At 33.9% G+C, this 27,602-nt stretch overlaps 1 protein-coding gene across 4 annotated transcripts in view; it reads right to left on the minus strand.

The window, feature by feature from the left end:
* Window positions 1–27,602, minus strand: part of CDH9 (cadherin 9) — a 115,231-nt gene that overhangs the window by 14,113 nt on the left and 73,516 nt on the right. For 3 of the 4 annotated variants that reach the window (XM_068670864.1, XM_068670865.1, XM_068670867.1), the window contains 6 exons: window positions 15,526–15,645; window positions 13,212–13,379; window positions 9,159–9,346; window positions 7,595–7,848; window positions 5,560–5,696; window positions 4,065–4,186 (listed from right to left, as the gene is read on the minus strand). In XM_068670864.1, coding sequence (XP_068526965.1) covers window positions 4,065–4,186; window positions 5,560–5,696; window positions 7,595–7,848; window positions 9,159–9,346; window positions 13,212–13,379; window positions 15,526–15,645 — 989 coding nt within the window. The remainder of the gene's footprint in view (window positions 1–4,064; window positions 4,187–5,559; window positions 5,697–7,594; window positions 7,849–9,158; window positions 9,347–13,211; window positions 13,380–15,525; window positions 15,646–27,602) is intronic. The other variant, XM_068670866.1, reaches the window with a different exon arrangement.

Here is a 27,602-nt window from a genome sequence, read left to right on the forward strand (position 1 = left end):
TAAAGATTTTGTAGAAGATTTGGAAGCAGCTACTTTTCTCTAGGAGTGAAGTAATAATTGTGCTGTTCAAGTATCCCCAAAGGAAGTGTTTCAAAATCAGTGCAGTTGTAAATGGATGTCCATCTTTTCATTGTTGTGTTTGAGCAATCTCATGTGTTCAGGCAGGGTTCAGGCCTGTGCATGCCTGGGTGTTGGCTACAGAGAGAAGCCTCAGGAACATGTGGGTAAGCTTGAATAGACTTTTGATCCTGATCCTTTATGTCTTCAGAAATTTTTTAAAATACCTGCTACTTGACAAAGCTTTGTGTTTGGTAATGTAAAAGATTTTGGTTTTCAGGCCTTGGCTCTGGGCCACAAACGTGTTGACAGTTTTAAAGCGGGACTGAATTCTTGTCAGAAATCAGAAAATTCTCCCTTGAACTAGAATTCTTATTTTAAAGCAAGACAGACTGTTGGGTCTCACTAGATCAAGCCAATAAGTGCTTACCTGGAGAAGTCAGGTAGAATGTACAAACTAGTGACCACTAATTAGCAGCAGCATCCACATTAAAAATGTTATTTCTGTCTGCCCTGTCTGAAAAAGGGAGGATGGCATAGAGGGTAATGAAATGAAAAATCTGCCACCTTTCCTAAAGAGAAAACAAACTCTGTGTTCTGATGCTTGAGAGCCCCTGTATGGTAGGAAAGAATATAACATCAATGCAAAATAGCAACCCAGGTTGTTTTCTTAAATATTATTGGTGGATGTTGAATTGTTGTTACTAAAATGTTCAGCTGAATCAGTCTCCTTTTCAAGTAAATCTTCCTGGTTTCCATGGAGAGGATTCATCCTCTAATCCAGCTAAAAAGACCCAATTAATTCCTGTGACAAGGGCATGAGAGAACTTGTACCAGAGCCTTTCTCACAGCAGTCCCTGGGGCTCTAGCACACCATCAGAGGATTAGGGATTTCTAAATTTTTCAAGGGAAAAGCTGCATCATACTCTTCTTCACCCTGTGCATCAGCCATTGGGACTCAGTAGCAAATCTGTTACAGACTAATGGATGCAATTGTTTATGCATCTCTAGTGACAAAGTTTCTCTCTATTTGTTGTTTGGAGACAAAACAGTGTCAGGAAAGGAGGAAAGACTCTGTAGGATTTTCTTTCCTCTGACCCTCCTCAGGCTATCTGAAAACACAACAAATGGAGCCTATAATATCTGCTGATGTAGAGAATGAGTAATACCAATAGATGGTAGTGAGCAATATTTGATTGTTGTCCTTGCTTTGTGATGCAAATGGGATTTAAAGACCACTGTAATTAATAGTTGGGCTAGATTAAAAAAAAAAATCTTTTAAAAATGAACTAAATATATTTGTCTTCTCAATCTGTCTCTTCTGTTACTGACATCAGATGAAATACTGCTGTGATGTGTCAAGAAGCAATAATGTTTCTAATAAGACAGCTGCTTTAGATGATCTTTTAAATACAGTGGAGTAGTACTAAATGAATACAACAAACTTCAATATTTTTATTGTATTATAGAGGGGGCTGTTAAACATGAGCAATTTAGGCTACCTCAAACAGCATCCATAGCTAAAATGTTCAAGTTTGCATCTCTGTATTCATTGTTATTTTAGGCACCAAAATAAAAGTAGTGTTATTTAATTTTCCTTTTTTTTTTTTCTTTTTTTTTCTTTTTTTTTTTTTCCTGAAACACTGTCAGCTACATCCAAATGTCCAAATATGAACTCAGATGCTTGTCTTGAGGAATCTAATTGTTAAGAAATAGAAGAAAGATCTAGATAGAATCACAGAATATCCCAGGTTGGAAGGGACCCATAAGGATCATCGAGTCCAACTCCTGGCTCTCTCATTCTAGATTTCTCATTCCTCTGTGGCTACACCTCATGTCTTTCTAGCATATGCAGATTTTTCCAGTTAAGGAAAATAACTTATGTAATTGTATTAATACTCTAGATGGAAGGGAAAGCTAAACAATAAAATAAACAAAGTTTACCTAAAGCTTTGTCATTTATGTCTTTAGAAAGGCATGGAATTCACCAGAAAGGTAAATGAAGCTTTATACATAAAAGGGTATTTCATCAAGTATGCTGGACTCTTTGGGGTAAGAAAACTGACAAGAGATATGCCTGGATTGAGCTTGGTTCAAATATGACTAAATCTGTGTTTATTGAATGAAAATATTAATTATTAATTTCATTGAAATATTAATTTTTAAACTCTGTAAGATTTCTTTGTATTGTGCAATTAAAGAACAACTCTCACTTTTCTATTAGTCATTATACAGAGATGGTAAGTTTCAATTTCATCTTGTGCAAAGAGATTTTGTTGCACACAAAATTTAGGTCATGTGCCAGCTATTCAAAACCAATGGCTTGACTTATGTGAGGCTTGAGCTGTATTCTTATATGACAATTTATGTCATTGGTTAAGACACCGTGTTCTGATCATAAGCCTCAGTTGTTTTTGAAAGATGCACCTTGTTCATTTTTCTGATATTATAATTCCCTCCACTGTTTTAATTCATCACTGCCTTTGATATGGATATTTTTCCATATACATAATTTGCATCAAAAATAGTAGGACTTTCCTGAAAAAGAATTAAATAATGGTCAGTTACTTCAAAATCTATTGATTAACGATTCTATTACACTCAAACTATCCTCTGTCTTTATAACCCACTTACCTAACTTACAGTATTAGGTGCAATGAATGGAAAACTAGTACATTGAATGCACATTCCAGTAATTCACACTGGTAATTCACACTGTCCCCTCTCTCTCTCTTTTTTTTTTTCTATTTTTTTTTTCTTCCCCATATGTTAAACCTGTAGTAAAACATCATTTGCATTGCAACAGGTAAACTGCATATGCTTGCCTCTCCTAGAGTTCTGCAAGACCCAAGATTCCAGACCAATGCTAGGTACCTTTATGCTACTTTCATGTAGCCATTGTGGCTATGTTAAATGCAACACTGAAGAGAGACCAAAGTCTCTGCATCAGCATGTTTTGTGATATATATCTATATCTCTGGGCCCTATAAAGCCTTTGAGTGGTCACTGTGCTCTAAAAACACAAGGACAGACCTAGGCTGAGCTTAGAGTTCTGTCCTGGCCTCTCTGATACATCAGGAACAGACTCAGGTGTGTGCTAGGGAAAGTAATGCTATCAAATGTTTTCCTCCTTTCAAAAATGAAGAAGAGTTAAACTTAGGCCCATGCTAGAAAAGCAATTTTGTGGTATACAATCAACTCTTAAATCCAGTTCCTTGGTAAGTACTTTCAGAATTAAAAATAAGCCAAACACATGTCCTTCTTCACAGATAAACTGAAAAGATGACAGGCATTAACATAAGTATATGTTGGTTTTAGTGGCAGCAATAATAAAAGATTCCTGTTTCTGTTAATTCTGCTAGTCAGTCTCCTAATAATAAAAAATAATAACCTTTCCCAGTTATTATTTAATTTTTTTCTTAAGTCTCATTATCGTTTTAGATTATTACAGGATTGCTGAGATAGTTTAGAAAATGATATACATGATTTTTGCTCAAATTCAATTCAATTCCAAACTTACAATGGAAACAGATGAATTATCCTTTATTTTTGTGAATAACTTTTTCTTCTACATGTCCTTTACTGGAACATAATAAAACATTTTCCTGTGTTTTTGTACTTGAAGGTGTGGCTACATCAACTAAGGCTTTGAAAAAAAAATCCAGAAGGAAATGAAATTATCAGACAGTATAAAGTTTTTTGGTGCATTATGCATAAGGGGGTCTGAAAAGTTCTCTAAATGGTCTCTAGTATTAGAGATGAAAACACACGCTAAATAAATTTATTTTATGTTGGATTATATTTATTATCATATTATTTTTGGCTAAAATTCTGCACCTTTTATCTTCTAAAACCTTTTCTGAATCAATTAGTATTTTCTGTGGAATCAGGGAATAAAGATGGTGAGTTGTTTTGCAATTATTGAAATAAAGAAACTCTGAAGTCTTCATGATGGTATTCCAGGACAGTTTGATTAAAATTCTCAGTTAACATATATATGTATTTACCTGTCCTGCTTTTGCATTTTCACAGACGAATGTTTCATAGTATTTGGCAAATTCTGGTGCATGATCATTTATGTCTAAAATCCGGATGAAGACAGGTATCTGGCTACTTTGTTTAGGATTATCTGAAACAAGAAAATGATTTATAGTACAATGCAAAGTTTTCCACAACACACATTTTATGAAAAGACCTGAAAATATCATATATTTTTCAAATAGACATTAGAAATAATTTATCTCGATAATATTAAAACAATTACGTTTAACTTTCTAATGATGTATATTTTGTATGTTTAAAAGTCATATCTATATTTGAAACACTTTGTTTTAGTATAGTACATTAATTTGAGATAATACAAACTCTCCTTAAATTGATTTGCACTAAAAACAGACCACAAGGTTATTACTGGTGTTTGACTTGTACTCCATACATAGTAGAGTAAATGATTCCTTTAAAGAGCTTTTTCCTGAGGCAGAGCTGTCAAGAGCATTTACTTGGTTGAACCAGTAAAGCGGTTTAAATAAATAAATAAATAAATAAATAAATAAATAAATAAATAAATAAATAAAAGTGGTGGTGTCATTCCTTCTTAAAATGTGGAGACAAAATTTGGATCTATCAGTTAGTATTTTCAAACTTTACCTCTGAGGTCAGTCTATAGCTGTAGATGACTCATGCATTACATATATTGAAAATGGAGACCATATTTGACCAAACAATTAAAGAGCCCTGTATGAGCAAAAGGTCTTTCTGATGGAATATGATTTATTACCCTACTATATTACCCTACTATATATTACCCTACTCCCAGACTGTTAAGCATGTAGGCTCCTAAGAAGACTCCTGTAGGGAGACTGAACAGAGTAGGAGAGAAATTGTCTCCTAAATTTGTTGTTTCTTCTCTGATGCCCATTTTTAGTTAACTGGAAGAAGGCGACAGACAAGACATCCAGATCTGACAGGGTCCAAGAGAACAGTAAAGAATCCCAGTGAAAAACGTTGGGCCAGGGTTTGCTTCAGACCCAGAGTAGAAAGAATTTTATTCTAGTCATCTTCAAATCAAACTATCTCCTCTGATAAAGAAGTTGAGATAAAACATACTTTCTTCCCCTGATTACAGTGGTTATTCTAAAAGTGTGTTATTTGTCCACCATGGACATTTTTTTTCCCCCCCAAGGATTTTTCTTGCTCTAATGACTGAGGTGAAATCTTTGGCACATTGCTCCTGCACCAAATTATTTGTTGGGAATTATCAGGGAACAAGGTAATTCTTCTAATATCTACTGTTCATGATTGAGTCCGAGAATTCCAAATTATCTTTTCACAAATGAGCAAAGATAATTCTAAAGTAGTAAGCTGTACTTTTAAAAGTGCATTTAAGGATAACCTGTCTGTTGAAAATATTTGACAAAGGACAAATCTAAATCAAAGATACTGTAAAATTCCAGTCTTATATCAGTTCTAATGTTCTATATAGATAAATGATCTCCAACTTACTGATTTCGGTTGCTATGACAGTGATGTTGTGCCAGGGAGTTTCTTCACGGTCAAGTGGCTTTGAGATGAATAAGGATCCATTTCCTGAATAGATGTTGAATATTCTATCGAGGTCAGTATGTCGATCCACAGAATATCTGTCAAGACACAATACAACTAAGCATCTCTATCTATTGCTACAGTCTCCAGTTTAGCTTACAGCCAACTATAAACATTTTCTAAGTCTAACTGTGGTTAATCAACAATATTTTCTTAACAAGTAAACTTAAGCTTTCCTGTCACTGAGGAGTGCAGTATGTTACAGAGAAACTGTTTTTTAAGTCTAGTGGGCAAGAAGAAGGGCAAACTAATTACTACATTGGTAAATTGTTAGGTTGGTATTCAAAATTATGTTTGAGCTTAGGATGTGAATGTTGAAATAACAATTGAAAATGAACATTCATAGATATGAATTTTGCAAATTAACTCTTGGAGAACTCAACTATCAAAGGACACACATTTCAGATATAACTATCACTTTATGATGAGATACTTTTAATATGGCACAGGGACGATCAGAATGATCAGAAAAATCTTTGGATTTTCTTGTTAAGATTGAATTTCTTTAAAATCATATTTTGTAACACTTTCTTTTGCTCAATTCTTTCCTATCAATGAAAAAGCTGTCTATAGATGTTTTTAAATTAGACTAATATTGGTCAACCACAATCAGGTTAAAATAAGATTTTATACTTAAATAATTTATAAATATTTCCTTTTATTTTTTCTTCTCTCACACCTCTTATTCCAAACTCTATTGCTGCATGTAATACCAAGCTTGTTCAGAAATGCAGAAATCATGTTTACCTAACACTTGCATGTTGAACACACAAATTTCAGTCTTATGCTTGTAACTGCAGATAATAATAGCAGATGGTTAACAGTTACAACAATTTCACAGCACTGAACAGTTACCTCTATTTGTTATGAGTTTCTCAGCATTATTTCTTATTTAATATAATATGTACATTAAGTAGTAAGCTATGAAACACAGCAGAGAGTGTTATGTCTACAGGGCTAATAGGGTACAGGAAGAGTAGAAATACACCATTTTGAGTATCTTAAATAAGTTTGCCATTGGAAACTTAATATAAAAGCATAATACTGTGAATCCATTTTGGTGAAAGTATGTGAGAGACAAATAAAGTTCTACCAATGAAGCAGAGTCAGTAGAGGTGTGTAAAGACAATGTGCCTATGAAGCTCAGGAATTGATACAGAGAGGAGAGTGACTGAACACAGTCATTGTAAAAAAGCTGACTTTATCTCAACACAAAGTGGACTTGAGAGTTGCATCTGTTTTAGATGTCAGCTGTGTCATCTGAGTGGATCAACTGACTCTATAAAGAACTGAGTGGATCAGCTGGAGTAATAAATGTCTCACACTGAGTTCATTAAGAGTGCAAATTTCTCCCCAGGTTAGCCAGACCATCAAGGGTGGTGATGGGTGGTGGTAGGAATATACGTCTCAGCCCAACGCTGGGAAGGAACTAGGAAAATAATTTTGAAAAGAGCACTGGTTTCAAGGTGGCTTCAGTCCACATATTTCTTTCCAGTAACAGGGAAGCTCAGCATTGTGACAGTGAACACATTACCAAGACTTGTGTTTTCAGTATGTTTTATGGCAGTCCGATAAATCAGAAATCCTGTGTAGCATCAAATGTCTTCAAATAAGTAAATCTGATATTAAATATTACACTCTCCATTATTGGTGTGGAATAATTAAAAGAGCCTGGTAAGAAAATGTTGGACTCTGACAAAGTACTGGAACATGATGACTGACATTTCTTTTAACATGGCACCTATAAGCTGTAGAAGCATACCTTGTACTGTTAACTTTTTGACATCACAAGCTTCCATAGATATTTCTCTGATATTTTTCAGTGGCCCCTATAAGCCTAATTACACAAATGCCTCCCTATTATATTGCAGTCTCATCACACTTTGTGTAAGATTGAATCCACATTTAAAGCATTTTATAATGTTTAATAGCTTACTTTATTGTATTCTTTGTTATATCTGGATCTTGGGCTACCACCTGCCCAATAATGCTTCCTTCCTTTGCATCTTCATCTACTTCTATTAAATATGAGGGTCTGCTGAATACTGGTGGTTCATCTATGTCTTCTACAGAAATTTTGACTAGAGCTGTATCTTTGAATGGCCCCAGCTGAAGAAAATGAGGATCCAGATGAGTGTTGGTTGCTTCCACTCTTAAGGTATATAACATTTTGTTTTCAAAATCCAGCTGCTGGGGAGCAAATAATAATAATAATAAAGAAAATTGTGTCAATTTACAGGAAAGGTGTCAGCCTTATTATGCTAAATTAAAAGAGTAAGAATTTTTCCGATAAAGCTCTAAAATGTAATGCATCTTGAAGAAGATGGAGTATATCATGTTTTGTACTATGTATAAGTAAAACTGTGAGTTTTATAGGACAGCAAGACAACTATGATTCCTTTGCCTACCAATTCTTCAGCTTCTTAGAAAACCAGGAGGAATCTATATATAGAAAAAAAAATAATAAAAAAAAATATATATATATAAAGAAACAAAGAGGATGGATTGCGTCCATGAGTAGGAGTTGCTAATGACCTTATTTTTCTCATACTTACAGCAGGAACAAAAACAGTTATCTTACTTAACACTTAAAGGCTCTCTGTTCTATTTCCACTTTCATCTCTCCTCCCATCCCCCATTACCATCTATCTTTGCGTATTCTGAATCAGAAGTAACCCAGATGCTTTTCGGTATTCCAGAATGAAAAGAAAAACTGTGATGTCTGATTTCCAATCTATGTGACCTTTATGTTATACAGAACCATATATGAATGTGTATATGTATAGATATATATACATTGATATACGCACACATACACACGTACACACAGAAATACACATGTATATAGATCTGTATTATATTTGCATATATCAATTTATTGTTACTGCTAAATTCAGTAAGAACAGAACTGAAAATGGTGTTCATAGTTTAACTGTCTGAACCATAAAAGTAACTAATAAATCTGTCAGTGTATTTTTCCCCATTTCATTGCTCTTTAGACCTCATTGTCATAACATGTAACAACTTAAGTTTCACCAAGGTTGGACTTAAACCAAGACAGATTTAAGGTACTGGATGTACCTGACTGTCAGACAGATTACGGAGTGACAGTTTGGAGGTGTAAGTTCATCAAATTTCAGGTGAGCACCCAACCCTTGTGAGCATTACTGCAACACTCAGCTGACAAACCCCACAGTGAAATGAACCCCTCCAGCTTCTCACAGCCCTAATTCAAAAGCACTGTGTGTGAGAGTATATGTATTGAACAGACAGCCACCACTGAAATATTGCTTTATGTGAAGTGACATGCCAGTAAATTTCCCTTGAGACTTGAAAATAACAGATATCTGCTGAAGAAAGAGAAGAACAAAACTAATGCAACAACTCTTTGGCAGACTTGACCCCTTGTGGGATCAACCCTCCCTTCCCCTGGAAAAAGAAAAATAACCATAACACCTGGAGAGCTAAATGTATATAACAGAGAGGGAGAAAAAATAAACCTTTTTGACAGTTATAATCCCTTCCTGAGTGTCCTTGTCAGTGATGATATCAAACATGTCTGATCCCTCCCCATTGGAGATGCTATACTCAGTCTCTGCATTTTCACCCAGATCAGGGTCATTGGCTTTAATTCTGCCAAGAGGAGTCCCAGGTGGTGCAGACTCAGGAGAGTTGAACTGGTAGGTGCCTGGAAGAATGAAATCAACTTTTATTATTTTGAGAAACTTTGTTCTACTGAATAATAAACATTTAAATTTCACCAGGATTTTTTTAAGCAACTTGAAGTTTGAAGTACTTGAAGAAAAATTCTATTAGTCATCATACGCAACTTCAAAACAGGGTTTGGAGTTGATTGATAAACTGTCAGATTCAAGTGATTTTTCAAAGCTATTTAGTACTGTCTGTTAATGCTTTCAACATTTTTTTTCCCAACTATAAAGAACAGAGAAGCTCAGTAATATGACAGCAATTTGAACATTGATTATCTAACATTATATATAATTTTTTTTTTCTCTCGATCCTCCATAAATGTTCCCAGATGTTATAATTACAAGCAGTAGAAGTTTTTTTTTTATGTTTTTTTTTTTTTTTTTCTTTCCCCCCTCGGGTTATAAGAGTTGTAAAAAACATCATGGATTGTGGCAGGAGACTAAAATAGAATAGTTTTTTGTTGTTGTTTGTTTTTAATATATTCATTTTGGGTGTACTATCTAAAAGTAATTAATTCAGCCATTATTGATAATACATACTAAAGAGTCATGGAAAAGAGCATTTGGATACATGTTCATGTTAATTGTTATAGTTAATTGAAGTGCAGATACTTTCAGATTTTCTTTAATTTACTCTGCAGATAGTTTTTGTACACTTTCTATGGTTGACTTCATTTAATGTTTTTATAATCAGGTTTTGCTAGAAAGAATTCTGATTACTTAGATATTTTAATTTTGTCTGTGTGTATGAAAAGTGAATTTATATGTATTTTCTGACAATATTTGCAATAAAATCTAATTATAAAGAAAAAAATATTAATCAGATGATTTGCTTGACCAGTTAGACAAATAGACAATGAAGACCTTTCACCACTGGTAAGATACAGATGTTTCTAAATCACTATTTTCAGTAATTTGTTGGCAAGTATGTGAACAACAAAAATCTGATATTTTCAGCATTTTACATGCAACATTCCAGAACATAATGTTGGGCGGGGAGGAGAGGGGGAGGGAGGAATTGAGCTATGTTCTTATATAAACAAAAAGTAGTAGCTTTAGAAAAATAGCATAAAAGTCTTGATATAACAAAATTAGCTGTGGTCAAAACACACAATTTGTATTTGAAGTTCGCAGTAAGAACCTGCATAAGTTGTATTGACCTATAAGACAGTACAGGCAAGCATATTTCCTGCAGTTAGCCTATTTCCTATATTAACATGTGCTTTAAAATGGTCCTGAATGTTTATTTTAAGCACAAAGACTACAGAAGACATCTGAGTGTTGAATGACTCTCCATCTCCAAATGCACAGACTAGGTACAAAAGAGTGTCACTGGAAATATACTATATTTATATAGATGTGTAACAAAATGGAAGCTAATGCTTGATGCTAAATTATATTTGTTGTTACAAATTTGATGCTGTAAGTGAAAGCTCAGCAGTAGACGCTTTGGCTGCGATCCATACAAAATAAAATGCATGTTATTCCCTTAAAACAAACAGAAAAAGGGATGAAAATTAACATTCCTGGCAGCTAACCATAAGTTTGAAGGCTAACTCGAATTTGAGGTTTGGCTGGTGAGCCAAGAATACTGTAAGAACAGATTTAATCATGTTACTTATGTATTCTTCCAGAATAAATAACTCCCTTGAGTGTTTTTGCTTCTGAAAACATTCCTTATTTTTGTGATGCTGTGTGAGTGCTACACATTTTTGGCATGTGAGATGGCTAGTTTAGTATAGAGTATAACTGAATTCCAAATATGTAAGATTTTTATTATGGTGATGTTTGATTTTGAAACATACAGGATCTGTGCACCTCTCGGGAAACTAAACAAAACAGATCAGTTCCTTCTTACTGCAGTCCAAACAACCTGTATTTCACAGTGCACTCTGCCATTTTTCATTATTCTATCTACTATAAGAAATCAGTCTTTAGTTCTTCAGTGCCTTCTCATTATCTCCTGTTGCCTCCACTTGCCATTCATCCTCTGCTTTGGGCCACATTTTTGCTTATTGGTGCCTTATGTAAGAAAAAAAAGAAAATAATTGGTTTTGAAAGAAGCAAATTTCAGAACTATATAATCATTTGAAGGTATGACCCTGTTCATAACTATCTGAGATGATATCAAAACCTCTAGATGTATATTAAATATATATATATATATTAGATTTCACTGGAAATGCTGAAACCACCCTTCTGAGAAGAAAGAAAATGAGTGGGAAGGGTAATCAGCAAAATGAAAATTACACCACTGAATAGATAATACAGCAAGACATCTATTGCCAACCTATGTCTTTCAGTGATATTCTATGTAGAAAATACACTGAATATTCTATGAAGCATCAAATTGTGTGAATTTCTCTATAATTATGTTCCAGAACCAAATTATCAGAATTCCCATAGACTTCAAGTTTCAACCAATCTTGGAAGAAGAATCTCATAAGGAATAAAAGCTAAAGAGACTGAGAACTTATTTTGTAGCTCTGTACATAATTTTATTTTTTAATTTAATTTTATTTTATTTAATTCAGCAACAAAACTTACAATATGCTACACTGCATTCTAGTTTAGGTTCAAGAATTCCTATTTGCCAAAATATTGTGGGCTGTATGATGCTAGAGGATACAGGAGTATCCTCTCCTGAAGTAAGCAGAAATTTAAGTTAAAAATCATGGTGTGAATTTCCCATGTGAAGGTGATTTTCTGAAAGTAAACTCTGAATATGAATTCAAATTCCTTATGAAGCCCATACTTTTCTTCCCCTCTCTTCTTAAAAGATGAATATGTTATGACAAATAGAGGTAAAAAAGTGATATGTAGCTTCAAGAATCCTCTCTAACCCATCTGTCATAGTTTTCTAACATTTAAAAAAATCTGTTCTAGGTTGATGTTGACCTTTTTATACTACTTTAACTGTACTTATTGCTATGGCACTGAAGTGCTTTTCAAGTTCCTGCAAGTCAAGGAAAGTGTTTTTTAAATCAGCTTTGTTTGTTCAGTCTTTGGTGAAACGGTAAAGAGAGCCAGTCAGATCTCTCTTCAGTGCCAACAAGCAATTCAAATTTTATATATACAGACATTTTTCCAACAGTCTCTGAACTGAGGCTGTAAATTTCTTATATCTGCCGCCTGTCAAGCAGTTATCAGACACTGATTATAACAACATGGGATTGTATTTAAACCAGTGGCCCAGGATGAAAGGATATGTAGTACATCATGAAGCTTTCTATATCATGCTGCTTTCTTTTGTTTGCCAAATTTATTCTACAGAGATATTTTTAAAAATCTTAATTTTGTCAAATACAGACTAGATTATCAAAAGCAGTCATCAACAAGAACTGAATGTAGATTACAAATACCTGAGCATGCCACCTGAACAACTCTGCCTGTGCAAGGTGGTACATTAGAAAATGTGGTGACATATTTGCCTAAATATGTGGAACTACAAGTGTCTCCAAAAACTGAACCCTAGATTTTGTGATTAATTTTCTCTGATGGCTTTAAAACCCTCTAGGTAGCCTAAGGTATTATTACAGTTAATGTACCTGTGAACAGAGTAAAAAGGGGAAGAAAATTTTTCTTTGCAAGAAATACTTCAACATTAAAAAAAAATGTAGGCAAAGATTCCTATTTGCCTTACCAGTGCTGCAGCATAAACAGACACAACAGTGGGCCAGTATTTGTACAAAAGTAAATAAATAAATAAACAAAGAGAGAGAGAGAGAGAAAGAAGAAAAAAAGAAAAAGAGAGAGAGGAAAAAGATCCCAGATGGCAATGGTGAAACAGCTGATTGTAGAGAGTTTCTTTGGAGAGCAACAGAACTCTTAGATGCTCCATACTCTGAGGGAATCGAGGTGGGTTGTCATTGACATCAGTCAGTGTGATGTTCACAGTGGTGGTCCCTGATAGTCCTCCCATCTGGCCTCCCATGTCTTTGGCCTGGATGACCACTTGATACTGTTCCCTGTTTTCTCTGCTCATATCCGGTAGAGCAGTCTTGATTATGCCTTGGAGAAATAAGAAAAAGGAGGTACAGGGTAAGGAGAAAAAACATGACATGAGTTAGTCTCTCCGTTTTTAAATAGATTTATGTAAGATCCTGTGCAGATGATAATCCATAAGAAGCAAAACAAAGTATACTGCAGTACACTTTTCAATCTCTGACTGATTTAAGGTGATTTTAAGAAAAATAGAAATATAACAGAGATACTATTCACTGTTTTTAATGTGCTAAATCAAGGTAATTAGGTCCAATGACAAAAATATTAATGTTTGTTGAATTAACAATTTTTTTTCAACTACTATCTCAGCTATTATTTTAATGCAATGTGAAATCTCCATCCCTGGTGAGGTTTTGATACTACACTATGAAGTTGAACTCTGTTATGTCCTGGATTCGTTATTTCAGACTGTAATAGATCCACAGATTTTAACGCCCAGTGGGGGTGATGATAGTCATTGAGGGCTATAGCTAATAAAGAATTGGACAAGATGGTAAAGCTACTGCTGGAAAGTCTTTTCTGTGTGTCTGATCTCAAGAATTTCATAAAATATATTTTAGTTGTCTCAGACTCATTCAGCACACAAAAAGCATAGGGACTCCCAAGAACATGTGTTTTAGGGATACAAAGCACAAAAGATCTTTCCATTAAAGTAGACACGTGCATGTTTTCTTTTCAAAAATAAATGAGGATTTTCTGTATTTAAAAGGGAAGTGGTTTTGCAAGGTTGAAGTGATGAGAACTTTATCTGATGAAGCAAGAGAATTTAAATACAAAGGACACTTTTACAAACTTGGCTTGATATGAAGATTGTCCTATGTTTATGACTATGTTAAAATAAATAAGTAAATAATCTGCAAAACTCCTACTCTTAGAGAAAGAGAGAAACAAACACAAACACACACACAAAACTTCTCTAGTCTAGTATCATAGTATTTATCTCTGATCTAGGAATACTGGGTTGTGATTACTATAACTTGGCCTGGTAATGTAACATGAAAAAGCAAATTGGATAAAAATTAAAGATAATTCCAGAATCAAAGATGAGCTCCCAAGTACCCCCTGCCTTGCCACCCACTGCCCTTGGTTAGTGACCTATACTTGTCCTGTTTCCCTGCTTGTGCCTGGTAAAGTTAAAAAAAAAGGCGGAGAAAAATAAATAAAGTTTAATTCAAGGCAAAAGCATTATGTTTCTTTTAAAACTCTAGCCATATGACTCTTACTATCCTGTAGGTATTATGCCCTTACTGTATTACAAAAAGAAATCTCAATGTATATCAAAAGAAATTCCAATGTACCTCAAAAGTAAATTAACTATCATCTGAGCATGCTCATTGGATTAGGAACTTCAGGGACTCTCGACATAATTGCACTTAAATTCTGTATTTTCAAACTAAATAGCTTTGATAACATGCAGAAACACTCTAATGCAATGCCTTGTAAGTGTTATGTGCACTAGGATTAGGTAACTTGTTTTTGTTGTTTTGGTGGATTTTGTTTGTTTGTTTGTTGATTTGGAGTTTTATTGGGCCATAATTTTGGATTCACAATGTTCACACAAGTTTTTCTTCTTTATGTCTGACTCTTATATGATTTTCTGTATAACAGTAAAAAGGGATTATATCCATGCTCTAAAGCTTTAATACATTATTATTATTATCATTATTATTATTAAATTCTAATAATTGTTGGGGTCAGAGTATAGTGATCTGTAACAAACATTTACAGATAATTCATTTACTTTTGGGGATTATTATTCTTTTCCTTCTTTCTTGTCTGGAATTGTCGATTTTTATCTTATTTATTTATTTAACAGACTAAACTCCCAGAAACTAGTGCACAATTAACTTTTACTACATGACTCTTTAGATCCTTTCCAATATTCTACAAACTTTCTAAACCCTTATAATGCACAGCTGTCTTACAGAAGTCTTTTTCATACCAAGCAAAGCAGTTCTGCAATAATATTCTTTTAACAGAAAAGGTATATTTTTATTGATTACAATTTCCATTTGCAAAAAACTTTATCTGCTTCATGCCAAGTTATGCAATGCCATATGCCTGTTGCAATATTTGAATATAAGTGAAAAATGTCTTAGTCCTTGCATCCTCTCTTTGTCATTGCAGAAAGCAGAACAGACACATTGCTCACCTGTTTCTGGATCCACTGAAAAATATGGCTGTCCCTGGAGGATACTGTACACCACTTTGGCACTGTTTCCATAGTTGGCATCGTCTGCATCTGTGGCTGTCACTTGAATAACAGATGTACCTAAATGGGTACCAAACAAGGAATCAGAGAATTCTAAGACACGTTTCTTAGAAATCATTCACAGTGGTTTCTGTACTGGATTCAATAAAGAAACAAACAGTATCCACTGGACAAATCCAGTGTTATATTACCCAGGCAAACAATCAAATAAAGTCACATCTTCCTTATGACTAAAACTAAAATTGTTATCACTTAAGCTCTATGCTTCATTTAAACATCATTAAATGCACAGGAAAGGGCACATGTCTTTGAAACCCATCACAGTATTCATTTCCTTTCTGCAACCAAACAGTTTTAAAGATTGTTTTTCAGTAATAACTTGACCTCAGCTGAAACAGTGTGAAAAGTACTACTATGATTTTTAAATTTGGCTTAATAAATTAGCCTCATTTTCTGATTAGAAGACAACCTCCAAATATCTGACATCAGACTGAAACAATTTTTTTTTCTCATGCTATTTTTAAAGATTTTTTTTTTAATAGTTAATTTTTTCAATAATACATGCTGTTTTATTTTTTTCTCCCTTGATCAAAATTATCCTATTACTTGGCAAATCATTTTCATTAAACCATGACTACTTTTTTTCAGCAAACTTTTATTTTGCATGAAAATGTATTACCCAGATCCTGTGATTACAATCAGGAGAACATAAGCTATATGAGATCAAGAGCACTGTGAGCAAATACACTGTTTATGGATTAGGAAAAAAAATAAAAAAATAAAAAATAAAACCCTTTTGTAAAGCTCTATATAACAATAGGTAAAAATAATAGTTAAATAATTATGGTGTTTTAACCTGAAAGGCAGCTAAGTGCTACACAGTTGCTCACTCACTCTTCCCATGTGGGATGGCAAGAGAATCAAAAAGGTAAAATTGTGAGAACTCATGGGATGAGATAAAGACAACTTACTAGGTAAAGCAAAAGCTGCACACAAACAAAGCAAAACAAGGAATTCATTCACTACTTCCCATCAGCAGGCAGGTGTTCAGCCATGTTCTGTCCAAGGAAGCAGGGCTCATCATGAATAATGGTTACTTGGGAACACAAATGCCATCATCCCAAAATTCCGCTGCTCCCCACCTCTGCTCCCCCTTTTATTTTTTAACCCAGCTTTTATTGCTCATCATGACATCACATGGTGTGGGACATCCATTTGGCCAGACTGGGGCAGCTGTCCTGGCTGTGTCCCTTCCTAGCTCCTTGTGCACCCTCAGCCTCCTTGCTGGCAGGGCAGCATGAGAAGCTGAAAAATCCTTGGCTCTGTGCAAATGCTGATCTGCAACAGCTAAAATATCAGTGTGTTATCGCCATTATTTTCATCAGAAATCCAAAATGCAACATTGTGTGAGCCTATACAAATAAAATTAACTCTTTCCCAGCCAAAATCATAACAATAATATATAAGATATACATAAAAACTGTTCTAAATATTTGTAAGCAATTTTCAAGGTGTCAGGATACATTTTGCTAACACAATCTAGATCTGAAAAATGTTTGTGTAATTTCAGGCAGTCCAACAGCTAGAATTGTTGATGGCTGACTGCTCTTTACCATATTTTGTGATGTATATTTTTGGTATATCTCACTTTCCTTATGAGAAAAATGTATAATGTAGAGTGATATCACCTTTTTTTTTTTTTTTTTTTCAATCAGGTAGTCTTCTTGACTATAAACTTGGAAGATGCTCAGTCACTTATGACTAATGGAACTGAAGTGCATTATCTCTACTGTGGCCATACCATGAATAAGAGTTACTGGGAAAAGCAGAAATACAGAGCAGCCATGTCTTGTTAGATCTATATGTTTTATTAGAATACATAAGAGTTTATATATAATTTTACCTATATATCAGTAACAGTTCCCTCTATTTTAGTTTTTCTGAACAACATGAGAAGAGGGGAGGAATACGTCTTCATAACAAATCAGCAGAATAAAGTTGTTAAAAGGCTTTGTCACAATTCATCAAACTTTGAAATTGATTTTTGCCATCAGCAATCTAGATTATTTTTGGTTAAAGAGAAGTTATCTGTGCACCAAGGTGAGCTGTAAAGATAATCCTGAAGCAGTGAATATTTAGGAACAAACTTATCACTAAAGGTCCAGCAGAACTGTTGATCTGGATGCAAAATGAAGACTATTTGAGGAATGTAAAATTCCATAAGTTCTATCTGCTTTCTTCTGACAGCTCCCCACCCCTCTCCACACACACACCCTGAAAAAAGAAAAAAAAAAAAAAAAGTTTATGCCTACTCATGTTTAACAGGGAGAAAGAGAGCCACTATCTTTGCTGGCTTCCTAAAAATGCACGGCTTATCAGTAGGATCTTATATTGTGTGTCACTGTAGTAACTAGAAGTTAAAATTATTGCTCTCACCTGGTTTTAGGCACTGTCTCAGGGCTGACACAGAAATTTTAGTAAGGTTATAAAAACTGAGTGAACATTAACTTTTTTTTCCCAGCTTCCTGTTTTGCTGAAAGACAGAATGCTGAATCCTGTTTAGAAAGTGATGTTTTCTTTCAAGGAAGGCATTCCAGAAGTCAGGGAAGTCTTTGGGAAATTTCTGTCTTTGCCTCATTATAATATATATCTGTGTTTCCAGAGGCTCAAATGCCATATAATACGGTTGCTGAGGAGAATTGATAAGCTGCAACGCTATAGAAAACTTGGAGGTCATTACAAATAGTTCAAGTAGATCTGATATAGAATATCTCATTACAGTTTGCAAAATATTGATGTTTTGCTTTATTTGTCTAATTCTGTAGAGTGGTGAAAATATAGTGTTATAACAGCTGCTGCTTCCTAGTAAACTAATAGTGCAACTGGGAGAAATGAATAACAGAAGCATATCCACAGAAAATTTAGTGTCAGCATGCAGTTTGCTCTCTTCTCTGCCAACAATATGCTGTGTCATAAAGGTGCCCAGAGACAGAAGGAGAAGCAATGGGCACAAACTAAAGCACAGGAAGTTCTGGCTGAATATAAGGGAGAATTTCTTTACTGTGAGGGTGACAGAGCACTGGAGCAGGTTGCCCAGAGAGGTTGTGGAGTCTCCTTCTCTGGAGATACTCAAAACCCTCCTGCATGCCATCCTGTTCAGTGTGCTCTAGGTGATCCTGCTTGGCAGCGGTGTTCGACTAGATGATCTCCAGAGGTCCCTTCCAACCTCGACCATTCTGTGACTGTGAAATTGATCCTAGGTGGTGGGGGAAGGTGTTTTAGCTTTTTTTTTTTTTTTTTTTTTTTTTTCCTCACCATTCCACTATATTTTAATTGTTAATAAATTAAATTACTCTTCCCCAAGTAGAGTCTGTTTTGCAAATGATGGTAATTGGTAAATGATTTCTTCATTTTGACCCCAAAATTTTCCATTTTACTTTTCCCCTATCCCATTGAAGAAGAGTGAAAGAGTAGCTGGGTAGGGTTTTGGCAGACAGGCAATGTCAGACCGACCACACTAGCAAACTAGAGTGAAAGATGCTGGAGAAAATGTGAGAATGACCAGAACAACAGTCTAAGGAATAATACAAACACTTGTCTACAAAACAAAGTGAAATTCAATCCAGTCATACCCAGTATGCCTATACTTTCTCAGGGTGGGAGATAACTCTGAGAGTTCTCAAAAGGCATGTCTTACTTTCTTTATTTTTCCTTTTTGTTTGGTTTTGTTTAGATGAATTCTCAATATTATTTTTTCCCCACACAGCTTCTATATAATTTTGCTGTCCTTGTATCTCAAAGATTCTCTGTATATTTGTGTGCAATGAACAAAGAATAACAATGTGTTGAAAGCCTTGAATTTTCCAAGCTTTATGAGCAATCTAGCATCAGTATAGGTTTGTTGTTGTTGTTGTTGTTTCTTTTATTCTTTGCTTAGATGGATGTTTTTGAGTCTAGAGGCTTAAGCACTTTGTGAAGGATGGAATCCTAATGTGAGGGTGGAAAAAAGCAGAAAGGTAATTTTGAGGGTAAGAGACAAGACAAATCTAGATTAAATCTGTGTGAGTAGTGTCATTTTGTGAGTGTGTTCTTTTGTGCATGTTTTTTTTTTTTTTTTTTTTTTTGTATGTGCATGTAAGAATACAGAGTCCGAAAAGGAAATCTGAATTAGAGAGAGCATCACTCCTTATCTAGGAATGTGTGATTCAGTGTCAGAATAGAGTTCCACTAACATAGATTTCCAGAACTCATGAGGAGTGGGACATAATGTTGAAAAAAACATTTGAAATTAAAATGATTTTCTGAATTGCACTTAAAATGCGTTGGCTCTATGTGTTCTTCAGCCCTTGAAAGAGTCCTTGGACTCTTTCAAGAGAGTCTAAGCAGGTCTCCTAACATGACACCAGAGTGTTTTGCATAGCAGATGTAAATATCCTGCAGAGTATTTCCATAGTGCAAAAGAAGTCTTCTAGTAAATGAGATGGGTACACATTTTGCTATTTTTTCATATAAAGTCTTATTTTTTCAGTACGTAGCTCATGCATGTCCCAGCTTTCAATTTTGAGGAAAAAAATATGTTTGTTTTAGACTTTGGTTTTCTAATATAAATTTTTCAAAAAGCCATTTAACATGAAAAAAAAAAAAAAAGGAAAATCTGAAACAGAATGTTTTTGACGTTATCAGACAATTTCCTTTCTATTTTTTGTCAAGTCAACTTTTATGAAAATGACAATTACTAAAAAGTTCTGACTTTTTACAGTGAATATGTATTTTTTTCCCCCCTAGCTCTGTTTAAAAGAAAGCTCTACTCAAAGCAGAAAGGCTGCTTCATTTACAGAAATAGAAGACCAGCTGGAGTAAGTAGAGAGGAAGGAAGGACTTTGTCTCCCTAAAGGAGAAGCTCTTGTGCTTGCTTCCTGTTTTCAAGCACAATGACAATCTGCTGTTCATCAAGTTTATTCATGGAGAGAAGACTTTAGAAGAGGATTATTTTCACAAGCTGAAAAGATATGGGAGAAGTCTGGGAAACCTCTGGAGGCAAAACTAGAAATTTTGTTCTGTTAAAATCTTCAAGAAAATAAGCGAATGGACAGCTTACTTAGATATCATGGATCCAGGGATTCTTTTTATCTAGACATACTGCTGAAGACATGAGTGAAATATTTAGTGAGCTACAGAAATACTGAAACATATTAAACCACTTTTATTTTGAGAGCAGGTTATTCTCTCTGAATAGATTGAGTCCGTGCATTGGCAAGGAACTGGAGAAATTATGAAATGCAAGTAGTCATCTAGGCCTACAAATTCTAGGAACCTATAAAATTCACCAACAGGATCTCCTTAGCTCTCCAGTTGGAGTACATCACATCAGACTACTTTCTATAAAAAGGGAAGGGCTAAACATCAAGACCTAAAGCTAATGTTTGGCTGGAAGACAGTTCCTATCTAGACAGTGGAAGAAGTAATGAACTGCAAGGTGGACTTCGCTTTTTTGTACATGACCCCGATTTAGGAGAGATTTTTCTAGACTGCCTTTTCTAGATTTTCTAGACTGCTTTTTCTAGATTTTACCAATCTTTCTGCCAAAAGATTGGTAGAAAAAAAGGTTTGTATGGCCAAGAGAAAAAGAGGAGTATAAACAGAAGAGGAGCAAGTGTCAACAAATAAATAGATAAATGATCTCAATTTGGAAGAGTAATAAATAGACATGACTGAGAAAAACAAACAACAACAAAAACCAGCTTAGAACAAAAAAGGTACATGTTGCACAGGTCTCAAAGGAACAGTAACATTGCATGGGAAAAAATAAGAAATAACTTAAAATGTTGTTCACCTGTATATATTGAGCAGAAATAAAGAACAGCAATGAATAATAGAGCAGGTGGAAGGGTGGCATGAAAGAGGAGATACAGTATTACATAGATTTCATTTTACCCAGTTGATGATTTTTAATCATCAATATATGTAAGTATATGTAATCAACAGTATATGTAAGGTGAAATTTCATTACACTTGAAAATATGTGGTCTCATATTTTTCTGTACAATCTCTCATAATGGTTGATTTAGAAGTCAGCTGATGTGCTAGCTCCTATAGCTGGGTACTGTATGTTTGTTTTAGCTTGATCTCCCATTCAGAAATTATAAAATTTGCACCACTGTGGTGAACACAAATGGGCACTATAATCCCTGCTAGCAAGACTAAAAGTAATTTATGAGAGATACAAAAAAGAGCAGACTATGCTGAGGAGTATACCTTTATTTCTCATAACTCTTTTCCTTTCCATTTTACTCCATTACAGTAAAAACTCATGGGCCTTACCATGCATTCCAGAAATATGAGATTCTATTTTTATGAAGCTTCCCTCTGGAAACAGTCCCTTACGTTATATAAACATAACAGGGAAATAATTCTCATCATTTCTTGTGTGTATTCTCTTCTGATGTTTCAGGGTTTTGTTCTATCTTTCATTTTTTATGATAAAATGAATTCACATTTTAGATTGTGTTATCAGGACTTGCATTAAAAAGAAGTACATGTTAATGACTGCCTCGCCACATAGGAAGAAGTAATGTGACTAAACTACTCTGTCTAATCTATTTGAAATGCTGTGTGGGGTAGATGCTTTTGACAGTGAATACAATACATACACCATTGCAAAATAATATCTGATATTGAACTGGAAAAGAATGTCTAAAGCTGAACAAAGCCTCTAGCCCTTGCCCTCCTGCTGTTCAATACCTTGGTACAGTAACTTTAGTTTCCCTTTGGTAGTAATTGTGACTGTGAAATACATCAGATGCCCTGCATGAGAATTTGAAAAGCATCATGGACACAATAAGAAATGGAAAATAGTAAAAAGAATGAGAAGTAATTTGTAGTATTGGTGGGTGAACAAGACTGTGTCTGTTTACTCTTTGAGGTATCTACTTTTTTACCTGTTACCATAAAAAAGTCACTTCTGAAACAAGAATACTGGTGCCATCAAATGGCAGACTCTTTCAAGTGTTAATGTTGACTACCTTTTACATTGTATTTCTTAGACTAATGAGGTATAGTATAAAGTGATCTCTCATCCATAATAAATGAACTGCAGCTTAGAAGTCTTTTCCATTTTGTTCAACATGCTGTACATACTTACATTTAGAAAACACTTTTCTTTTAGGCAGAACAAGTATTTGCAGTCTATGTTTAAATAATAAAAACAACAAAAAATAACCAAAGCAACAGCAACAACAACAAAATCCTATTGTTAAAATTTCTATTCAAAATAATGATGAAACTCACCAATTGCATACTCCTGGGTTCGGAGCTGCTATGCATATGGTAAGGTATAAAACTAGAATTAACTGCTAATAAAAGAAATATATTTAAAGTGCAACAAGTAATGCTATAATATGTCTTACTTACTTTCTGTCTGCGCAGAATTCTCTTACAGAGTGTGTGGAAATAGGCCAGCTTTACTGACTAACATCTTCTAGTCATGGTAATTCAAGAATAGGAACTCTACCACTTAAACAATTCTTGAAGGTCTGGTTCCTCTTTAGGGTTAAGAACTGGAGATCTTGGCCCTTTTCTCCAACCTTAATTTTATTTACTTTTTCGGCTGTTCTTATAATAAACTCAGGAAAAGTTTGCTTCTCCTTGATCCTGCTAGGAGAAGTAGTAGCTCCTAAAGGCTAAAATGTGTTATTTATTGATTAAAAATCCTGATTTCTACACAGAAGCTTCAAGAAAGTTTTCAGGTATATTCATATTTTTTAATTTACAAAATAATGAAGTAATTGGAAGGCTTCTGACTCAGAAGTAATCAGAAGAAAGTCAAAAAAATGAATTTAAAAGAAAAATGTTTCAATAATTGGCATTTTTTGGACTAAATTTTGAGTTTCTGTTTTATATTCCTGTACAGTTCTGTATTTTACCCTGTAGCATAAAGATGTTTGTGATGTTTTGGGAAAGAACAATTAAGCTTCCTGTACCTATGTTTCTTTTGTTCTTTTATATTGAGCTTGGCTTTTGTATCTCTTTAGATCTTTTTGTATCTCACTTTGGATTTCTAAGTAGGGGGCTAGACTCTCATGTGCAATGTCAAAACTCTTCTGTGATAGAAGTACATGTAAATAGCAATCCTAACAGAGTTTCTAGCTTTTGCCAGCTGCACAGACAAGTGTGATCAGAAACCAGGTGTTAATCTCTCTTATGACCATGAGAATGTGGAAAATAACAATTATAAATGTGGAAAATAACAAAATAACAATTTCCTGTGAAAATGTAGTAAATGAAGATGTTATTAAGAAACACAAATTTACATCAGTTTAATATGTGCTTCATATGGTTTTTAGATACTGTGAATGTTGTCTGTGGAAATCATAAAAAAGAATAATTTGAAAATGAAATAGAAGCTAAAGCAGAGACAATAAAATAAATTTCAAGGTTATTTTAGTCATGATATATATATATATACACACATACATATGTATATATATATGTGTGTATTTACACATATATGTGTGTATGTACACATATACATATATGTACACATATACGTATATGTATACATATGTACGTATATGTGTACATACATGTGTACATATATGTATATATATACTTTTTAAACTACATGTCAGAGTACTATTTTTAGACAAAAAAATGGAAAACAATTCTAGAACCTACATGTGTATATTTTTAGTAAATGTGTGTAAGCATGTACATATTTGTGTATGTGTGTATCAAGAAAAAAAAAAACAAACTTGAATTTTAAGTAAGGTTTTAACTTTAAGAGATTTTAACTCTCAAGACTGTTATGTTATTATGTCTATATATTTTGTTTATCTTCAAAAGAGTTCAGTTGTCTGCCAAGTGACTGACATGCACAAGTGTTCAGCTAAAGACCGCTGAGTTGTCAATTGATCATAATTGTACATTGGTCATTGATTGCAGGGATATGATCACAGTGGGTGGTTTAAAACCTCATTGATTTGAAAAAATCTTGTTGAAAAAGATTAAAGGTACTGATTCTGAACTAGTTGTTTTGGAAAGATTCATAGCCTGAGCTGGGCCTGAGCCTGAGCTCATTTCCAAACTTTTAGACTCCAGAGTGTTTAGGTCTCAGTGAAAATTATCTGGATATATGCTCTTAAATAGATGATTTATCTTCCTCAGTTACACGTGTTCCACACACATTATATCTTTTAAAATTGTATTCATGAACTCAGTAATTCATGAATTAGTTTTCTGGACCATGAAATATAAGACTTTTTTACCAGACCTCTCTCTTACTACCTTACTGCACTAAAGAGGTGGTTAATATTTAGATTTATTTTTTTTTGTACATAATTGTAATTTATTTGACTTTATGATAAAATAAGCCTTTTTTTAATTTATTTATTTCACACCTCCAATATACTGTGTACATAGTCTTACCAATTTATCAATCATTTATCATTTAACATTTGCCTTGGGGTAGAATGAAGTCACTGTTACTGCTACTGAGTTGGCTTGCTGACAGGAATCTGATAGGAAACATTCTGTTACATACAGGATATTCACACACATCTATACATACTTCTGTGGACAGCACATTAGATCTGTTGTGTTTAAAAAATAATAATAAAAAATAACAGTTGTGAGCAATATCTATTTTAAATATGAAAACACAGCTTTCATAACAAGTAAAATTGATACTTTCAGAGAGCTTACTAATGCTCATTCTCAATTTCAGTGTCAAATATATATGAGATTGTGGAAAAAAAAAAAAAAAAGTAATTCTGGAAAGTCTTTTGAGGCATGTGGTAAGATAACAGATAATTAAGTTTGAGCAGCAGGATTGCTGTCATTGTGAAAACTTGTAGATGTGTTTTTCTAGATATTAAGAAAAATATAGTAATTGAATGAGAAATGCTGCAAGCTATCTTGTTCCATGTACTCAATAAATGATAAGCATCAGTGGGAATAATACAGAGTAATTTTCAGGTAAGATTGTCCAGGATAATCTTTTTCTTACTTTCAATGTCTTAACTCTGTGAAGATTGACAGGAGATTTCCAAAATAACTACGTGATTGACAAGAAGGGAAAATGATGACATAGAATTCACGCTGAATTGTTAATTAAATGAAGAAAATCACTCACATAGTATCTGCCATTTTTATGATTTATCTTGTGTCACTAGAACCTTCTTTTCATCAACTTTCATGCCTATTTTTACAATTTATTTGAAAAAAAATTATCATATTTTATTTCTGCAATTAATATAAGCACATACATTATATGTGTGTATATATATATACATGGGCAGGTTTTAAGTGAGAAAGTACTGATTTAACAATATTTTAAATACCATGGGCAGATATTCTGAGTCCTTACATCTCTGTAGGAAACCATTTTCTGTCTTCTTTTAAGGTGAACAGTGGACTTCTTGAGGAGTTTTATTTCATTCTTGAGATTACTACAGTTAGGCTGGTGTAATGCTATAGCAAAACCATTTGTAGTAAAACTAGCCCTAATAATTCTGATTCATATTATATAAAATCTTCAATTCCTAGTTGCTCTTCTAAAATTGAGGGTCAGAGGTAGAGAGGGATATATTATGAAATGAGGTACACAAGATAAATAAAGGGAATCTGGACCTTTGCTTTGTAATGGACCAATCTGTTTGATAAGACTGTTACATCTTTGGAAGACTGAAAATCATGTTAAAACATCTTTATGTATATTGAGGATTGTGCGATGCTTTGTTACTTGGATTAATATTATAATACAAACTATTGTAATTTATCTTAGAACCAAATGCAATCCTTTGCATCTTATTTATACTTTCTGGAAACACTTAATAGTTATAGAGAAATCTGGTGGGGAAGAAAAGCCACCTGTCATTGTGTTTTACTTTCAAAATAAACATTTTACACTCAGCTGCATAACATTAGCAACTAAAAATGTATATTTAAGCATCCAAAAAGCTTCTTTTGCTTTTAAAAAGGACTTAAAGCTTCTGTGTTCAGGAGATTAGATTAAGTGAGCATCCTAGACATTTGCTCTTATGCTTTAACAGGACAAAAAATAATTAGCTACTTCTAAATCCATTTTGTAAATTCGTTTTATTGCTACATATAACTAATTCTCAGGTAGATTTAACTTAGATCTAGTCATCTTCAATTAATGACTTAGATTTGTGTCCAGCCTACTATAGATCTAACACCTGAGAAACTCCACTCTCAAAAATTTAAATGAAGATATTTCTTTTTTCAGACACCTAAGATTTCATAAGTAGCTTAATTATATGGTACTAGGAAATAAGAAAGAACCCTGTGCATTGGTGTGATATAAATGGAGACTTTCATGTTTTCACTTTAAACAGGAAAAAACCTACAGTTATACAACATATTACCTCCTCCATACTATTAAATTGTTTATATTAATATTTGCCATGTTTTCTTTTCAATAAAGGATATAGCACACCTATGTCTCTATTTGACATATTCCTTCTGATAGAGGCACAGGTGTTCCTGATATTAATCATGTCAATTAGTCTCAGCAATTCCTGTCCTTAGCACCAGTGGTTCAGTTGCTGCAGGTTCCAATATGGATATATAAATGTAAGAAAGGGCTCACTGCACCTGTTATACTGAAGCTTGTCTTGAAAGAAGCAAAATTATCTATACTTGCAACAGCCTGTATGGGAGTAGATTAGGTGCATGAAAGCTGACTTTATGCATAGAAACACAGTATTTACTGTCACTCTGTAAACAGGTTGTGCATGGTTGTGAATAGTAATCCATATTTTTATCAAAAGATTCATAAAGGGTGCATGATTGTATCAAAAGGTATGTAAACTGTCTGAAGAAACATTGTTGTTCCTTAATATTTTCAGAATATCATTGAGATTTCTATTTTTTAGATGTGAAGCCATGAAAGATGAAAGGGCCTTGGTTTAACATCCTGTCTGAAGGACAGCATCTCTAGCAATGCAGAACATATACCATTGTACTGCGCTGCAGTGTGAGCAAAAGTGCTGATGTAA

This window comes from Anas acuta, chromosome 2 (assembly GCF_963932015.1).
Source record: "Anas acuta chromosome 2, bAnaAcu1.1, whole genome shotgun sequence".
In the NCBI taxonomy this organism is placed as follows: domain Eukaryota; kingdom Metazoa; phylum Chordata; class Aves; order Anseriformes; family Anatidae; genus Anas; species Anas acuta.